The sequence below is a fragment of the Crocodylus porosus genome, unplaced genomic scaffold (assembly GCF_001723895.1).
Source record: "Crocodylus porosus isolate Cpor-Errol unplaced genomic scaffold, CroPor_comp1, whole genome shotgun sequence".
Classification (NCBI taxonomy): Eukaryota; Metazoa; Chordata; order Crocodylia; family Crocodylidae; genus Crocodylus; species Crocodylus porosus.
In genome coordinates this window covers 4,641,236-4,660,369 of record NW_017728936.1, presented here as the reverse complement: position 1 = coordinate 4,660,369, position 19,134 = coordinate 4,641,236, and the positions used below count along the sequence as shown (strand labels likewise).

General features: G+C 41.6%; 1 protein-coding gene across 4 annotated transcripts in view; it reads right to left on the bottom strand.

Annotated features, from left to right (window-relative positions):
* The window catches only part of PRDM10 (PR/SET domain 10), a 64,537-nt gene that overhangs the window by 45,006 nt on the left and 397 nt on the right, over positions 1-19,134 (bottom strand). For 2 of the 4 annotated variants that reach the window (XM_019546997.1, XM_019546998.1), the window contains exons 2-3: positions 4,725-4,909; positions 1,144-1,308 (exon numbers count right to left, since the gene is read on the bottom strand). In XM_019546997.1, the coding sequence (XP_019402542.1) occupies positions 1,144-1,308; positions 4,725-4,817 (258 nt within the window). In that variant the 5' untranslated portion in view covers positions 4,818-4,909. Of the gene's footprint in view, positions 1-1,143; positions 1,309-4,724; positions 4,910-6,366; positions 7,254-19,134 lie in introns of those variants that run through there. The other 2 variants (XM_019546996.1, XM_019547000.1) reach the window with 2 other exon arrangements.

The window sequence follows — 19,134 nt, the reverse complement described above, 5'->3', positions numbered from 1 at the left end:
TTTCTTTACTGTCCGAGCCCCCAAGGTCTGGAACAGTCTGCCAGCGGAAGTGGTTCAAGCACCTACATTGAACACCTTCAAGAGTAAAGTGGATGCTTATCTTGCTGGGATCCTATGACCCCAGCTGACTTCCTGCCCTTTGGACAGGGGGCTGGACTCGATGATCTCCCAAGGTCCCTTCCAGCCCTAATGTCTATGAAATCTATGAAATTTGCAGATGACACCAAGTTGGATGGAGTCATAGACACTTTGGAAGGTAGGGCTAGGATCCAGAATTACCTGGACAAACTGGAAGAATGGCCTGCAATCGGTTAGATCAGATTCAACATGGACAGGTGAAAAGTCCTGAACTTGGGATGGAATAATTGCATCCAGAAATACAGACTGGGGAATGGATGGCTAAGATGCAGTATTAGAGAGAAGGATGTAGGGGTTACAGTGGGCCATAAACTGAATATAAATCAACAGTTGCAAAAAAGCCAACAGCATCCTGGATCATACCTTGCAAACAAAGGGAGGTGATTCTTCCTCTCTATTCAGCACTGATGAGACCTCACCTGGAGTACTCTGTCCAGTTTTGGGCCCCACACTTCAAGAAGGATGTGGACAAATTAGAGAGAGACCAGCACAGAGTGACAAGAATGATTAGGGGTCTGGGAGGCAAGACTTAGGAGGAAAGGCTGAAATAACTACGGTTATTTAGTCTGGAGAAGAGAAGACTGAATGGTGACTTGATAGCAGTCTTCAACTATCTGGAAGGTGATTATAGAGGGGATGGAGATACGTTTTTCTCAGCGGCCTTAGGGGAGAGGACTAGGAGCGATGGCCTCTAGCTGCAGCAAAGGAAATTTAGGTTGAATTTCAGGAAGAACTCTCCAACTATGAGAGTGGTCCTAGCTTGGGAACAGGAATTTCCATCCTTGGAAATTTTCAAGAGCAGGCCGGACAGACATTTTACTAGGACGATCCTGCCTTGAGCAGGAGGCTGAACTAGATGACCTTGTGAGGTCCCTTCCAGCCCTGTTTGCCTCTGATCCTATAATCACAATGCTTCAAAAGTAGATGGCTTTAATCCTGAACAAATATTTTTCCTTTTAGAGTCTGCACAGGTGGGAAAGGGACTGGATACACAACTGCACATGCCTGCGTGGCTTCCACAGGGTGGATGTAAACAAGTGTGTGCTCCGAGGTGTCCACTGAGGTGTAGGAGGTGCCATCTGCTGTATAGACCACCTGCTGTGGAGGACGGTCCTGATCATCACTGTACACAATCTGTGCCACTGTTCCACCTTCCGGGACAAAGTGCACCTGGAAGAGAAACGTAAGACAAGACATTTAAATACATATTTATAGACTTATGCCTATGTCTGAGCATCCATGAACAGACAGACAATGAAAAAACCTCTTCAATCCAAATGGCGGCCAATTATGAAAGCAAGCCAAAAATCATTGTGAAATTTGGATCAGAAAGTCTAAGGTAAATATGAGCAAGGCAGAAACCTGGACATAAAAAACATTACTGTTTTTCCTTTTCACTCTGCATGTTAACTAGAGATGTTATTTGGGGCCTTCCTTGAACTAGTTCTTAAATCATTCTTCTCCATTTTGAAATTTGCAAAACACAACTAATCTATACTTGAAATGTTAATATAACTTTCCGAATTTTTAATAGTTCATTCAATTAGCCTTATATTTGGTTAGTAACTATTTGGTTCTTATTTGCTGAATGGCTAAAAATTATTAACTCTGTAGATATGCTTCCAGTAATATCATTGCATCTCTGATATGTGTTTGATTGTTTCCCTGTAACATGCCCATGGAGTATTAGTAGAAAATATGGCCGTTTAATTAAGAAAAATATAATCAAAAGTATTAGTAATGAATCCTAAGATTGCTAAAGAAATACATCCCCAGGACAGCAGTTCAAATCTAACTAAGGTGATAATGAACAAAAAATGTTATCTTCCACCTAGCTGTTCAACAGCCCATCTGCAATAAGCTGGTATTCTCAGGCTGATTGCTAACTAAAAAATATTCACTTCCCGAACTGAACGTTCAGCACTTGGGTAAACTGGGTCACTTAAATACAAATCTAACTTTAAGTATCCTTTTTCAAAATATTTTAGCCAGATTGTATGCAGATACTGTATTTTCACGGTTTTAAATAACATCTTGTTTTGTAAATATAAAATGCTATAAAGTAATTAAATTTTATTTACCATGTTGCAGGGTTGTTGGTTGTAGCCGTGTTGGTCTAAGGAGCAGGGAAGGTTCTTTGGGTAGATGCAATATCTTTTATTAGACCAACTAAATAGTACTTCCTCAAGCATAGGGAGACTCTGCTGGCAACACAACACCAGCAGAGTCTTCTTATGCCTAAAGAAGGGTGTTCGTGCCTGGAAGCTTGAAAAGAACATTTTGTTCCAACTATTTAGTTGGTCTAATAAAAGATATCATGTCTCTCCAAAGAACCTTGCCTGCTTAATTTTACTTAGTCTTTTGAGATTCCCCCTACCCCAGCCAGGAAAAGACTGACTACATTAGCATAGGTGCTAAATGTAGATTACACAAAATATCTTATAAAACCTATTAATAACAATGCACATAATACAATGCATTTAGAGGGCACAGTGTAAGTATCTGTTAATCCTCACAATTCCCAAGTGCAAGAGATAATGTTTAATGGGTACTGAAACCTAAGCATAGAGAAGTGTGGTTCCTTCAAGTCCAAAAAAATCAAGTAATTAGGAAAGCCAAATTCTTTGGACTTGCTCATGATCTTGGGCAGATACCAGATTGCCTCAAAAAATTACCTAAACTATTCAGGAAAGCTAAAATTAATAGAAATGCTTTAGTGAGCTACAATAAACTTTTTAAATTTTCATTTTAATCCTCCAACCTGCTCTAACCAACAGCATAACTGTATCTTATCAAGTTTTAAATGTTAAAAAACGACAGTGAATTGGAAAAAAGATAAAAACATGAAATAAGCAATTTTACTTGAGTACTTTTAAAAAAGTTATTCCTCCTCCATTCTTGAACATGTTCTTTTAAATAAATGTTATTTTCACCTAGAAGACCTAAATAAATTACAAGCATAGCAAGAACATGCTATTTTACATCTTCCTGACCCTGACATAATTTAACAAAGACAGTAGCTTAGATATTCACTATTATTAAAAACTAAAATTTCACTTTATTATGAATATAGATAAACAGGAAGATATGTATGCACAGGGATCTCCAAAGTGTTTTATTATAGTAACTCATATATGGGGAAGATTTTCATTCACATCTGAAATGGAACCTTGTCACGGGTAGAACAGGACAGCTAGTCACATAGTTCAGCATCAATAAACTAAAGATTTAACTGCACAAATATCCAGTGTATCAATATTGTGGGCCAAAATCTTTTCTTATTTATGTGTAAAAAAGGTAAGCAGGATTTGGCCCTATAGGTCACTGCAGATTTTGTAGTTCTGTTGCCATCATCCCCTTTTCCAATTAACATTATGCTATAACTAGAGAATGAGCAGGAGAAAAATGAGTTGTGGTAATCCACCTATAGCCTCAGCTCCTACTAGGCAGGATGCCAAAAATGAGATGCCACTAACAGCAGATTGGACAAATCTTTATATTATGTCCCCTTCCTACATGTTTGTATTAGGGCTGTGCAAAGCTTCGGTATTAGATTCGGTGGAGATTTGGCCCGATTCAGCGGTCGAATCTCCGAATCGAATCAGAGGACCCTTTAATCTCTCCGAATCAATTCAGAGATTTGGACAGATTCGGTGATTTGGACACAGACACAGCTTTAAATATTTTTTCTACATACATCTAGGTAGCAGGGACTCTGAACGCTGCAGTGCTGGGACAGATGCAGCATCCCACAGAAGCACGGGAGGCTCCCCAGCATGCTTGGCAGCAGACCCAGAAGCAGACTAGAAGCACTTCTGGATCTACTGGGGAGCATGCTGAGGGGCCCCCTCAGTGCTCCCCTGGCTTGGCAATTGGTGCATCCTTGGTCTAGGGGGGCACCTGGGATGCCCCTAGGGCTGACTGCTGGGCCGGGGGGGGGCGCGGCCTGCATGCTCCCCGGCAGATCTGGAAGTGGACTGGAAGTAGTTCTAGTTCACTGCTGGGTTGGCTGCTGAGCACCTTGGAGAGCACCCCGCGCTGCTGTGGGTCGCCCCATCCGTCCCAGCACCACAGTGATCACAAGCTGCGCCTGCTACCTCAAGGTATGTAGAAAAAACTTTTAAAAGCTGTGCCTGTATCGCTGATTCACCAAATCAGCATCGAATTGTCAGATTCAAATTCAGCCAAATCGAAACAGGGACAGTGATCCGAATCAACAGATCAAATCACTGTCCCCAGTTCAGGCCGAATCCAAATCTAAATTGAATAGGGTCCCCTTCACACACCCCTAGCTTGTATCAGCAGTGAAATCATGGACAATGTGGGTATTTAAATGATGGTAGGTTTTATTTTAGTTCTCTCTTTGGGTTGTTTGCAAACTCAGGCACAGCATTAACTTCCACTCCATCTGCTTTCTGAAGCTTAACTTTGCAAACATAATGGCCAGGTTGAGACTTCTTAAATGAAAGCTTAGTTCTTGAAGCAGAAGCTGGCAGGCTTCAGAGAAACTACCCATTGGCTGAGCTCCTGTAAGCAAGCCCAACTACAGAAAGTCATTACAGAGAGTTCTCAGAGCAGCTAGTCACCTGAGCAGTATTCTGCTCCTGCTCAGCAGATTCAGACCATACTTGTGGACTTTCCTCTTTTGAGTCCATATCATCCCTGTTGCGGTGCTCCATAATGACAAACCAATTACTGGAGCAGCGGTTGGAGATTCATCTGTTTGCTATCTTTCTACTCACAGAGGACACGGCGATCTTCTGTAACATGGCTATAAAGAGAGAACAGAGAGACAAGATATTAAATGGGTGAATACACTGTGGTCATTTTTTATTACAAGAGTAACACCTTATTGTCCCCTTTTTATCTATCACATGGAGGAACATACTATAAGGAGAGGAAACATCTTGATTTTATTAACATATTTGTTCTGTTTCCATTCCTAGATACAGCTGTATTTTCCATTTGCCACTGATGAGTAGGTAGACCAATAACTGAAATCAGCAGACTTTTAGGAGGTGTGGCAGAAATAACTGCTTAGAAGCAACCCTCCCTTCCTGAAACACTGAATGAGGTAACTGTTTTGAGGGAGTTTAACAAGGTTCATCCCACTTTCCCTCCCTCAAGCTCCTTACATTACAGTGATCATGTTTCACCTAAGAGGAACCAGGGATCAGATTCTTTGCTACTGCCTGCCTTCAGCAGAGGGGATCAACAGTGTTCTCTCTACTGTTCTCACAGTAACGAATGGCCCAGATATCATGATATTGGATTGAGAAACAAATCCAGGTCTTTGACAAGAAAATGCTATGTTCAGACAGCCACTGTTTTCTCAATTTAATTTTTTCCATTTTGGTAGAACACTCAGTTAAACTGGTTGTAAGGTAGCTTTCCCCATGCACAGATCTGCATTCTCAAGTTGGCATTCAAATACTGCTAAAATAGAAAATTTTGAGCGAGAGAGGAAGAGAGAGAGAGAGAGAACAATGGAGCTTAAATTCTAATTGATGTAAGCCTAGAAATCTTGACAAATTGCTTCCAGGCTAGGTTTTATTCACCCTTGTGATTTTATTGGACCCTCTCAATCTGCCATTGGGAATCTCAGAAGCATAATTTACAGCTCTGCTGATTGGTTTAGTCAGTCATTCAGCACCTTCCCAGTCCTTCGTCTCCAATGTCACATTAAATCACAGACTTGGGTATTAGCGTGAGGCCAAGCCTGTTTGATTTTTCAGCAAGTCCAATTAACTTTATTTTATACTGACTGCCTTGCTGGTCTGAGCTGCTGCCAGTACCCGCCTGTGCACCGGGAAGAAAGCAGAAGGCCCCTCACTGATGCTTTTGTTCATTTGCATTTTAAATGCAAATTATTTTAGTCATAATTTATTCCCATAAATACTGGCATTTGGCTTGTTGCTGACAAGCTAAAAAAAAGAAGGAACAAACCCAGGCACCTTCTACCTTCTGTTAATCTCATCAGCAACAAAGGAGCCCCATGGAACCTGAGCACATACATAGTACAGGCCTTCCCTAGAAGACACAAATCCAAGATACAGAAAAGTGTCACCATAACATCATTCAGTTGAATGATGGGAGGGTGGGAAATCAATACCCTTTCTATTTTTAATAAGCAACTCAGAAAAGTGGTTTTTATGACCCATTAGACAGCATGTCATATTGAAAACAGCCTCTCACTGGCTCCCCCACGATGAGCAACACATCATATACATGTCACGTGATGCTTCTGCGGTAGGGTGTGTGATGTGACTTCATGTTAGCTTCATGCTATTAGGCTTTGGAGAAAAAGTAAAAGAAACGCTGCATTCGTGAGTAAGCCCATAAACATAATGTAGGCAAAGAACAAACAAGGGTGTGGGGGAAACAATCAATGACAGGTCAGTGAGTGACACTTAAGCCAGGTGTGATTACATTTAACGTAAATTGTTAGGGAGATAGAAGTTGAGGTGCACTGAACAATGGTTAGGCCATCGTCTATCCAGCTACTCGGAGCATCTATGTTATAACCCAGAAGTGTTAGAAAAGAAAGAGTTTACAAATAGATAATAATTGCCCCACTATACCATCTTTCACCCAAACTCTCTCATGGTGATTTATGATGTAAGCAAGCATTTTTATACAGCTTTCTTCAAATGTATTATTGTTCCCTTCATTGAAAGAATTCTTTTTTTGTTGGTTAGGCATATGATTACCAAGGTGTATAGATAACAGTCTCTGTAGAACATGACAGCATTGCTAACGTCAATGACAAAGTGTGAACAACCCCACATTTGGTTATAGCTCCTATTATCATGCCTATCTTTCCTGAGAGTCCTTTGTTTCAACTTACTCTGTATTTTGGCCATTGGTGATAAGTAAGCAATAAGTAATTCAATTACTTGGACTAGCAACAGCGAGTCTTTTAATCCAATAACTAACTGCCTAAAACAATCAAAATAAATGCTGGAAGTTTTATTTTTAATTTTGTGATTTGATTAGTAAAGATTTAATTATCCAAGCCAAGGACTGAATTAAGTGGCAAGCATGGATATATCAAGCTCCAGATGGTATGAAAGAGGCAGGGCTTTTCAGGTTCTGGAGCTAGGATGGCAGTTGCTGACTCACTGCGTCAGGAATGTCTTTTTGACCTTGAGGATAAAAGGAGGTGGAAGTGCCAATTTGATCCTAGGGAACCTGGCCTTAGGATGGATAAGCCATTGCAAGGAAATATGGGAAGAAGCCAAACCAGAGGAGAAAGTTTAGGGCAACATTTACAATTTTGCTGCGGCTCTGAGAGTTCCCAATAAAGTCAAGAAAAAGTTATTCTACAATTAATGAGTCAGAGACTCAGCTTCGGTAATAGCCTGCTATAGCTGCACTTGAACTATGCTATGTTAATTTACACTGGCCAAAGAACTGGCCTGCTGCGAGGAGATCTTGATCGGAGCACACTTGTTTACAGATGGGCAAAGCTGACTTACAAGAGAGTACACTAGGGCAGAGCAATTAGGTGATAAGTCCAAGGTCCTGTGTGGAATCCAAGGATCCTTGATCAAACTGGTTTGGCACACCAACTCCTTGGAGCATGCGGGATTTGTTGATTACTTTAATTACCTCAAAAGCAATCTGGTTAGCAAGATGAAGGTGCATATCTCCAAAATGCCAAAAATTGGCATAATATTAGGGGGTTTTTTGTGTGTATTGCTACAATAATCAGCAAAATATGCAGCACAGTACATCTCCCTGGAACCACAGTTCTCAAGCCAAAGTCTCTGTTGGCTCCAGAACTGGGTCTGGAAAGGGGTTTCCTTCTAAGCTTTCCAAAGAAAGGTTTGGCAAAAAAGTTTAAATGATTGCAATTTTTGATTGTGCTCAAACCACGACTGTAGCTGGGAGCTTTCTTGACAGGCTTAGCATACAGGCCAAAGACTGAAAGTGCAGTACAAAATTAATTTCCCAGTAGACAGGCCATGTGAACAAAGAGGAGACATACTGGCAGTGTGGTATGTGTAGCTTCTACTGATGCTACCCAGAAAGCATTCTGAGGCTAAACAGAGAATGTCAGTCTTCCGAGAACTTGCTCCTAAATCAGTTTGATAGGAGTGAGGGCATCCTTTGTTTTCCATTAGGCCCTTTATGTGTTTTGTGCACCAAAATAGCTCCATTAGGACAAACCTACCCGCCACCTGTATGAAAAAGAGTGGTATGCATGGCTTCAAGTCAGAAATGACTCTGCAAGTCACTTTTTATATCACTGCAGTACCTCCCACCCTGTGTACCTGCACCAATGCCATAAGGCTGGTGCAAAATGCTCATTGGGCAAATGAGACTTTTCAAAAAAGTATGTGCAGCTGTAGAAAGTATGAAAACAATTGAGCTGGAAACCATGTTGTGCCCTACATTACTGAAAGGGACACTGCCATGAAATACCTGAACAGGTTTTAAGCCTGAGCTTATGGGGGCTGATGCGGACACAGGTCAAAATACCTTTTCTTGACAGCCTTTATGAACCTTAGGGTTGCCAACTCTGACTGAAGCAACTCCGGGAGATTTTTTTCCCCCAATGTGACGTAATGTTATTAACGGTACTGTTCAACTCGTTCACAATATCTATTTTCCAAATTCCTTTCAGTAGTCACCGATGCCAATTCCAGTAGACTCCCAGCTAATCCAGGAGGGTTGGCGACCCTACCACCCTGAGGCTCCTATTCTTGCCTTCAAATTCCTCCACAATATCAGTTGTAATCCCTACAAAAAAATCAGTTATGTCTCTGGACTCTTAGATTCTCCACTTTTCTCAGTTCTCCCACAAGTGCTGTCTCCACGCATAGTAAAGCAATAGATGCCCAAGTTTGAATGTGACTAAGGAAGTATTAAAGAGTAGAGTGAGCTGGGTCAATTCATCTAGCAATGGGTGTATCTACATGTGCCCCTACGACGCCATTGTAACAGCCGTTACTGCGTTGTGCCAGTGGCATATGGTTATTTTTAGCTGCACTATATTTAGCTGCACGGTTATTTTTAGACGCTTGTGGCTACAGTGATGTAGTTGTGGCATCCTGGTTTTTGTCTGCCAATGCTATGGCAATGTAGTACCTTGTGTAGACATGCGCACTGAAAACTCTTAGTATCCTTTATATGCTTTACATCCAATAAGCTGTTTACAGTAAATCAGCCGCACCAGCCTGGTGGTAATTGGTGAGTTACCACTTATTTCATAACGGTCCCACTTTAGGGTGACTGAACTGTTGATTTTGCCCCACTCAGATCCTACATAAAGACTACATACAACAATAATTTGCACAAAAATCTAACACAAATTTGCAAGGATGTTCAACTATATGTTAAGTTTGACATTACAACTAGGGCTATCAATGCACCTCACACAAATATTTTCCTGGGCCTCTACACTTTTTTGAAGGTGATTTCTCATTTTTCTAGGATAGCCAGACATCTGATGATATAATAAGAGAGCATTCTCTGCTCTCTCTCTATACTACCCATCTGTAGATCATTCTCAACCTGTGTGTATTTCTCTCTCCAATTTCTTGCTATTTTTCTATACAACCTGTAAAAGTTCGACATCTTAGGAAAATATGAATGGCAATGCTAGAGTGTCAGAGAGAGATTCTGCTGCATCAGAAGGATGGATGCAGATGCTATGTGATCAGAGGTAACAATCAATTGCTTGCATCTTTGAGGCTTACATTCACGCTAAACTATGTGAATGTGATGTGCACGGGAGGTGATGCCAGTGGGCAAGATGCTAAACTAGCCACAGCAACCATGAAGGGATCAATTCCCTCCTCAAAATAGCAGTTATGCCTCACTCTGTACAGAATCAGGTGATGACACGATGACTGCAATGATAATGGATATAAATACTTCATAACATCAGCTCACTGTGAAAGCAAGACATCAATAAGACGTGGCAGAAACAACCAAGCAGATGAGGAGAAAACCCACACATTTTCCTTTATTTTTAGGAAAGCTCCCACAATACTGTTTTGTGTACACGTATCCAAATACCTGTGAGCAGTCTCCAACAAGAGAGAGCTCATGAAATGATCAGCCTTGACTATTTAACCCCCTATTCTGTTCTGGTGCAAACCCTGCATCCAGCTTTCCAGGTGTCAGTACATGACAACTGCTCCTAAACATGTAAAGAAATACAACTTAATCAACAAAATCCTCCAGCCACTCCATTGGCTCTTTGTTCATTTTGGATGCAATTTAAAATTGTCCTCCTTGTCTTGAAACTCTCTGGGAACTTACTCTTCCCAGAGCCAAAGACTTTGTCCCACTTTTTTAACACTTGCCTTTTTTTGTCCATTCCAAGATCTCATCAAAGTTGATGCTTCTATTTTGCAGCTTCTGCCGTCTGGCAAGTTTCTCTGGGCATCTTTGCCTGTGTAATTCTCCATACCTTTAGAAATCTTACCCAGAAATCCATTTTTACACTTTTGATACTGTCTTACTTTGCTTTCCTATTTTATTCTTTAGCTGTGCCATGTGTTATTTGTAATAGCAATTATATTAATTCTGCAAAATTTTTGGTAAGGCGACAAACAATACAATTTATTCTATTACCAGTAATAGTCCTCAACAATTGAAAGGGTGGTTGAGGTGAAGCCAAATATGAGCGAGCACCCCCAAAATGACTTTGAAAACGAAAAAGGTACAAAATGTGGAGTTAAACCCGAGACTCTGAGTGATGTGTGGTCCTGCAATAGCAGCTGAATAGACCAGTCAGGAAGCAGCAGGACCCAGGAGGGTACTTGCCTTCTTGGGTGCCATGTCTCCAGCCACTCTCTTCCTGCTCTGCTCTCACTCCTAACCAATTCTAGTAAAGCTTTCATCTTTCACTGCACTCAACTCTGGAGCATGGGAAAGAGATATGGCCTGAATCAAGCTCTTGCCAGGAGTAGAAGCATCCCCACTATGAATTCAGTAGTCCCTTTGTCAGTGTTGCCATCCCCAGCACAAGCCCCCTACCCATATTTAGCATTCTGGGCTGGCTCCCAAACCAAACACACCAATACCCAACAGATTTATCTCTAAACCACAACAGCACCTTGCACTAGTTGCCCCGTTACAAAACATCCATTACCCCTTTCCCACACATACAATCCAGCAACAGCCTCACCCAAAGTAGGCACATTTCTTGCTACAAACTCAATGACGAGGCAGAAAAACATGGCATTTCAGTTCATCGCAGCATGACACCTATGTTAGCTTCTGGGTTCCAGATGATAAAAACTTTTGCTGTACTGGCTTCAATCATTTATTTGTTTAACTTTCCATCATTAAAAGAAAAGATGGAAGGATTGTAGGATAATATATACAAGACAAAAAAATTAGCATAATGGAAGCTTTTAGTGCATTGATTTAAAAACCCTGAATCTCAAGGAAGACGCATTGTATTCCTTTTTTGATACACTGAATAATGATTCCTTCAATGTCCAATGCAAAGAATGCACACTGTCTGTGTCACTGGTGGCATAAGTTGAGGTCAAAGAGAAAGGAAAGAGACCCGTCTTTTTTGTACCGCCATTGGTGAAAAAAAGAATGTGCTGAGAGGAGTGTATTCAGGAGTCCTGATGCACAGCAATAGTTGCATCGATTCAGGTAGTGCATTCAGTAAGGCCCTAATGTAAGAAAACGTCACTACAAAAAGAAACTAATCAACCATATATTGATGCAACAGAAAATGAAAACTGATCCCTGTGACTTCAGTCGTGCTGATACTGCAATGCCAGGGAGAGAAGATGTGTAGTGGATTAGTTGCTAAATACTCACAAGCTTTTAATTTTTGATTTCCTCCCTTAACTAATTCTCTCAATCACAGGACCCTAATATTATACTTCTGGAAAATAATAATTCAATTAAGAGCTGAACAGGGATTTGAACAGACTGCTTTATCTTTATTTAAGATGCACAGAATAGTAGCTGCTTTCTACTTTTGGAGTTACAATGCCCACATACCTTTACCTACAAGTGAATTCTGCCAGTACCATCTGTCCTTTACAGGAAAATTGATATGCTAATATTTAAATATTTTCCATACCACAAAAGTGCACAAAAAGTAAAAAAGCAAACAAAAACACATCCTTCTGAACACCTGAAAATTTAAGAAGCTAGCAGTGAAGAACAACATGCTTCACTTCTAGTCTGCTAGCTTGAATCCAGCTTCTTTGGGGGCTGTGAGTTGTTAGCGTTGGATTACTGGGATGTGAATTATTGATGGGGGTTGAAATCTTGACCCAAGAGCTGTGCTACTGACTTCAAAGTGCAGTTAGTTCAGATTTCAGCAAACCAGTCATCTACATCAGTGGCCTCCAAACTTTTTTGATCACGCACCCATATCAGTAAAACATTTTTGAGCACGCACCCCCAATATATGTATATTTATATAAATAGAAATAGAAGTTCTAATATTTCCTTCCCGCACTCCAATGGATCGTCTTACGCACCCCATTTTGGAGACCACTGATCTACGTCACCAAAACCACAGCCCGGTTAACCATCTTGCTGGCAGCTTATAAGAGTAAATGAGGGGTATACTCAAAGCCCTGGGTTTGGTAGTGTGGCATTATAGTGTACTCTACTTGTACACATACCGTGGTGCCAGTCCCAATATTTTGACTACTGCCTACATTACAAAACATATCGGTTATCTGCACCCTGGTTAAGTGCATAGACGACTTGCATGCACAGCATCTTTCAAGCCCATCATCAACTTTGTAACATGTTTATCTGCATAGGAGTTGGTACCGGAAAAGGGAAAGGGGAAGCAGCTGTCTAAGGATTGGTACTGGAAATCTTGGAAATGAGGAGAGCCAGCAAATTTCAGGTCTAATACCTCCACTCATTTTCAAGTCTTCCAATAGTAGCCCTAAAACCATCATAAGCCCTGAAAATGAAGGGAGCTAATCAGTTTGGGAGCTGTTAATACCACAGGACCATGGATGAATGTTTTGATTACACTTGGGTATGTGCAGAGCCAATTTTTCAGTCCTGAGGCTAAGCACGCACGCTTATATCAAGTACACTATATTGCCGCTGCTTACGGAGGCATACAGATCCAATACTAGCTTGCCCTAAATTCTTAAGGAGAAAGGCTGAAAACTCCATTCTGATGGATCCATTCCATTCGACAAAGATATGGAGTGTCCCTTTGTTACCAAAGCGTCCAAGAGAGGCTGTGTTTATTGCTGACTCTGAAAAAGGACATCACTTTAACGAATGAGATTTAGTGCCTCCTGCCTGGCTGGCCTAGACCATGGGCATGGCCTGAATTAAGCTAAAGCCAACTTTACTTCTGATTGAGCATCTAGGCAGAGGTCTATGCACTTTACCCAAAACACTTTAAAGTCACAACTTCAGTTCATTTGGCTTAACCTCTATGGGCAAACCCTAATGCATCCTGAGCTGCTTGGCTGCTACACCATCCCAAACAAAACAAACTATCCTGGCAAAAATGCAATTTTGCTGGTATAACTGGTGTTATGTTTAGTAACGTTAAATTGGGCCTTATACCAGTTGTTAATTTTAAGACTAAGCCACAGTTACTCTGGGTCCCAACACTGGACCTACCCCATTAGTTTCTGCCAGCACAGGTTTGTCAGTCAGGGTATGAAAAGGAATGATCTCTGACAGATACAGCTCTGCTGTCAGAAGCTATCCTGGCATAACTGCAAGTTCACTGGAATAGCTTACTTAGCTCAGCGTGGACGGATAATGAAGAAAGAACGCTTTGCTGGTCAGCTTCACCCAGGTATGTGACTGTCTACAGAGCAAAGACCTACTTTATGGCAGCCTGACCGCACAAGTATTCCTCCTCCTCCTCTAGTTAGGGAAGTAGAAAAAAGCAGTTAGTTTCTTTTATCTCCTTGCAAGGAAATTAGACATAGTCAATAATACAAAGGCTTTACTGGTAACAGCTTTGCCAGCATGGCTCTACTGAAAAATCCCCCAAAGGTGCTTTTCTGTCAATATAGCTTTATCCACACCAGGTGGGGAAGAAAGGGGACTACTGGCATAACTGTAGAAATTAAGAACGTACATTTTTTCACACTCCCTTCCCAGCCTAACGTTGTGCAGACCTGTTCTCAAATCAAAGCCATTTAGCTAGAGATAGCATTTTTATCCTGGGCTAAGCTCAATGTTTATTTTCTTCTTCCCAGAGTTTCTGATGAGGCCGTTCTTGACAACAAAATAACACTGAACAGTAGCTATATTTCTTCAAGACTTGTGTCTGTTTATATTCCTTTATATGCTCTTATATGCTGCTTATTTGCACTTGGGGAGAGACGTTTGCTTTCAACAATGGGAACACGCAGGGGAACTGATAAAAATACTACAGCCGTATCCTGACAGTGGTAGCGGCCCCTTTGAGTGTTTTTAGAGACAGAGAAAGTAATATTCTGTGGCTTCCAAAATGTATTGTTGTCCCTGCTCCAAGAGGATAAGCATGGGAGAAGATTGGAACTGCCTGAATGATCCACCTTCAGCTCAGAAAGTCACAGGACACTGCAGTACCTCAAATGAGAATCCCTTTTACAAAACTGGTGCATGGAAGGGCTGGTCTGATTTTACTCTAGGGTATGGAAGAGGTCTGCATAGATAGGGTTTCCCTGAACATCAATGGTTATTAACTTAATGCTACAAGCGCTGAGCACTAAGCACTCTCTTTCACTGCTAACCATATGCAAGATGGCTATAAAAGCTAGGCTTTATATTGAATTATGCTGCTGGTCTTCTTCCAGCTGTTAATATAAGAATGATTTATCATGCAGAAAAGTAGAACTACACGTGTCCACAAGAAACTCTATCCTACACTTAAGTTAATTATCCCAGCACACCTAAAAGGCAAAACTAGTGCATTTCCTGAGATCCTTTGGCAAGAATTTGCTCTTATATCAGCAAAAAGGCTGAGAAGTACAATAGACTTATAACCTCATTGACTACTGAGTCACCACTGCGGTCTTCCTTCTGCATTCTCATTCATCAAATGTTCATATTGCTTCAAGGAACTCTGGCTCTAGTGCATTTTGGCTGGATGCTAATCAGGTAATGCATGACCACAGTATTTATGTTTTACTGGTGGGCTAGAGATGGAAATAACATATTCAGCTGGGACAAGAGAATCTATTTATTTCTGTGGAAGGAGGAATGGCTGCAATTTATTCAGCTGTATAATAAAGAAAATAATTCAGCCAAACACAAACAGTTTTTTACTCAAATTGTGTGTAATGGATTGATCTATCCAAGTGCTTTTATCACATCCATCATCATATAATCTGAGTACCTACAATTACATTATGATGTTCCTAAACACTCTCCCACAGTTTATTAGATTCGCTGCTAAAAATCTATTCATTTATACCACTGAATATAAAGAATCAACGCTCTGAATGAGGCCCAGGAGGACAGACAAACATCCTAATGAGGAAATGTTTTTCAAAAAGCAGATCCTACAAACTGGCTACCATGAATTATGGCAAAAATCTGCTTACAAAGAAATATGATTTCCTCTACCACCTGTAATTTTTACTTCACTAACACTCTGAGACGATCCTTGCCTCTTTTGATTGGACTAAAGTGATTTCATCAACCAAATTCCTGCCAGAGTTTATGCTTTCATTTATCATCTACCTTCTTTTCAGTTGCTATTCAAATACATATCTACCTCTGTAACAGCTCTCTCCCTCCAGTTCTTGGCTTCCTGATTTTTATACTCCGTTTAATTTGGTACAGCCTCCATCATACCCACTTCTTCCTCAAAAATTTCCTACTCTGATCTCACCAAGCCATGCAGGTTTCTGGCCTTTGGGCCCATCACACTTCCTTCCCATCCTTAGAATACAAGCAGCTTGAGGAAGGGGGACCTTGTCTATCACATTTTCCAGACACATAAATATAAAAGTAGTGTAACAAGGAAACTAAATTTAAAAGATGTACTTGCTTTATAGTATATGTATAAAAAAGGAAAATAAAGGTCATTGCCAAATATGTGCCCCTGAGGTGCTGTGTACAGAATATCTAAAACACAATGCACAAAGGATTTGAAAAAAGGACAGGATAGAAACGCGCTGGCCCAGGGGTAGGCAAAATCAAGTCCACAGGCCAGATGCAGCCTGCCAGGCCATTGTATCTGGCCTGTCGGGCCCCTAAAACATTTACAAAGTAAGTATTAATCTGCCTCTGGCTGCCTGTCATGCAGCCCTAATTGCCTTGGTACTGCATTTCTCCTCTCAGTGTTTCTATCCTTTCTCTTTCTTTCAGTTAAGTCAATAGTTTTAAACCCCTCCAACTGCTGGGAAGACAAAAGCTGTGGCACTACCACAGGTGTGTAACTTGAACCTTTCAGAGACTGCAAAATGGCTCCCTGTTGAAAGTGAAAACAAACAAACAAAAAATCAGGAGAAAGCAGTAATTTCCAACTTCATACCTGAAGTGATCAGGATTATCACAAAGATTCAAAGTCATACTGAGTCTGTGCATTAGAATGATTTGATTTTCCATGCTATTTGTCAATTATAGCAGGTGGATGCTTAATACAGCACGTCAGAAAAGGCGATTCAAGGTACTTCCACTTATGGACTGCAGTGCACTTTCACTTCTGTATGCTTCAGATAACCCATAAATAAGAGTGGCAAATTAATCTATTAACATCTTCCAGTTAAAAACAAAATCCCTAATCTTAAAACAGCCTCACTCCCCAGCTGCCTTAACAAGTCAATTATGATTCAGTTTGCACAGCTGGCAATGGTTGCAGGTGGCCAAAAACACATTATAAAGGTGGCTACTTATTACACTGCAAATTAATATAGAGGAGATTGTACAGAGATATTCTTTGAAAGCTAGTAATGCAAGTGCTCAGAGACAGCTGTTGGCTATAAACACAGGTTTCATTACACAATCTTGTCAAATTTAATACATTAGTAGTAGCCACACATACAATCCACTATCCCATTCATACGGACATAGCTTTTTAAAGATGCTTCCATATACTTAATTCAGGGAATAATTATGGGTGTCCATAGAACTAACAGTCCATTCATATGCCTCAAGGATTCACTGGGAAAAGTGGACACATCTCTAGGGTATAATTCCAACAATTCAGGAGTCATATTTTTTTATTTTAGGATCAGTTTGAATAATATGCGTATTTTTAATTATTAAGAATGAAGGAGTTAGCTGACCTGATATTTACTGTGTTTCCATAATAAAGACACAGACTACAGAAAAAACACCTACAACAGCTCACTTTAATAAGGACGTGCACTTTGGCAAGCATTTCAAGCATATCCAGAAGCCCAACACATAACTGTAATAATGAAACATTTGTAAGAAGATGGGGAAGCCATACAGGAGTTGTAGCTTTTATTCCCATTAAAACAATGATAGAACAGCATACATAAATACATATAACAAAAGACATATCTCAAAGTAAGAAACAGGCAATCGTGCAACATAATACATTTGCAATGTATTGCATGTTAAATACTGAAGCTGCTTCAATCTATTGAATGGTTAAAGCCATCAAAACACTGATATCTCATTTTTTTCCATACCGTTTTGCCAATAATTTGTATGCCTGATTTATGCAAAGTAACAGCTGTCTATTGGCTGCTGTATGCACAACATCACTCAGCTGCTATGCCAGTCTGACCTCAGAGATTCAGATTCCACTGAAGTTACAAAGGTCAAGCTGCAGCATTCCCGCATCATATAGAGAAAATATAGTAGAAACTGATGAGGAAAGATGCACGAGCTGGTACCAAAACAAATATTCCCTTGATGGAGTTTACACCTTCGACTTTTCTTTCAGAAACAACTTCAATATTTAGCACACAATACACTGCAAATGCATTATGCTGCATAAGTGCCTTTTGCTTAGTTGGAGATATATGCATGGTTATAATTTGCCAGGCCTCCAGAGGACCTGAGGCATAACGTGCTAAATACAAACACAAGAGTGTGTGCAGTGATCAGATAAAAAGTCTCCTGAGCACTTTTTCCTTGCTCAGACACTGGTGCTACACCTACCGCAATTATGTCAAACATCCCAATACATGGGCTTCTTGTAAAATGTCACCTTACCACTGCACCGACCAGGCAGTGATGGTTCCCAACAGAAAAAAAAAAAAAAAAAAAAGAAATCAACACAATCCCAAAAACATGGGGAAAGGCAGTCACTATTCCAGGACTTCCCATTGCAGTGTTGCTGGGGCAGCCCATCATTTAGAGCAGGGTTGCCCAACTTCTACGTGCCCAGCGCTGTACGCCACATCGACTCATCCCCGCCCCCAGGCACCACTCCTGCCATAGCAGGCGGATGGGCCAAGTCCCTGAACAACATGCACGCTCCCAAGGCAGGATTGAGGTATCACCCCCACCTTTTTCTGACTCCCCCAGACTCACGCCTAGCTCCCAGCTGCACTGCCTGCCCCCCAACAGGACATGGAGGGAGGGGAGGAGGAAGAAGGAGCCCCACAGCAACAGGGCAGCTGGGCAAGGGGGGTAGCGCACAATCATGAACTGCATGACACCTAGGCCGCCAGTCGGACACGTCTCAGAGGGCCGCACTGCTCCTCCAGGTTGGGCGACACATGGCCCCTCAACCAGCATTCCCCAGGTGCCCCCCAGGGGTCAGAGACCACAAAGGCCCAAGACCAGGCCAGGCCCAGGACCCCCCCACCCAGGCAACCTCGCTCAAAGGCCAGACACCAGCCCCCCAATCCCGGCAGCCCCCCAAAATGCACCCGTTCAAAGCATCCCCCTACCAGCAGCCAATCAGAGGAAGGGGCGCAACCCTCCCCCCCAAAACAAGCCAATGGGAGAAAGGGGCGCGAGGTCCCCGACCAATCAGAGGGCGCAGCCCCTGGCCCGCAAGCCCCAGGGTCCCCCAAGAGCAGGCGAGGCGCCAGGGCCCCCGCCCCAACCACTGTGCGGGGGGGAGGCAGGGTGCGGGCTGCGCCGCGGGCGCCGAGT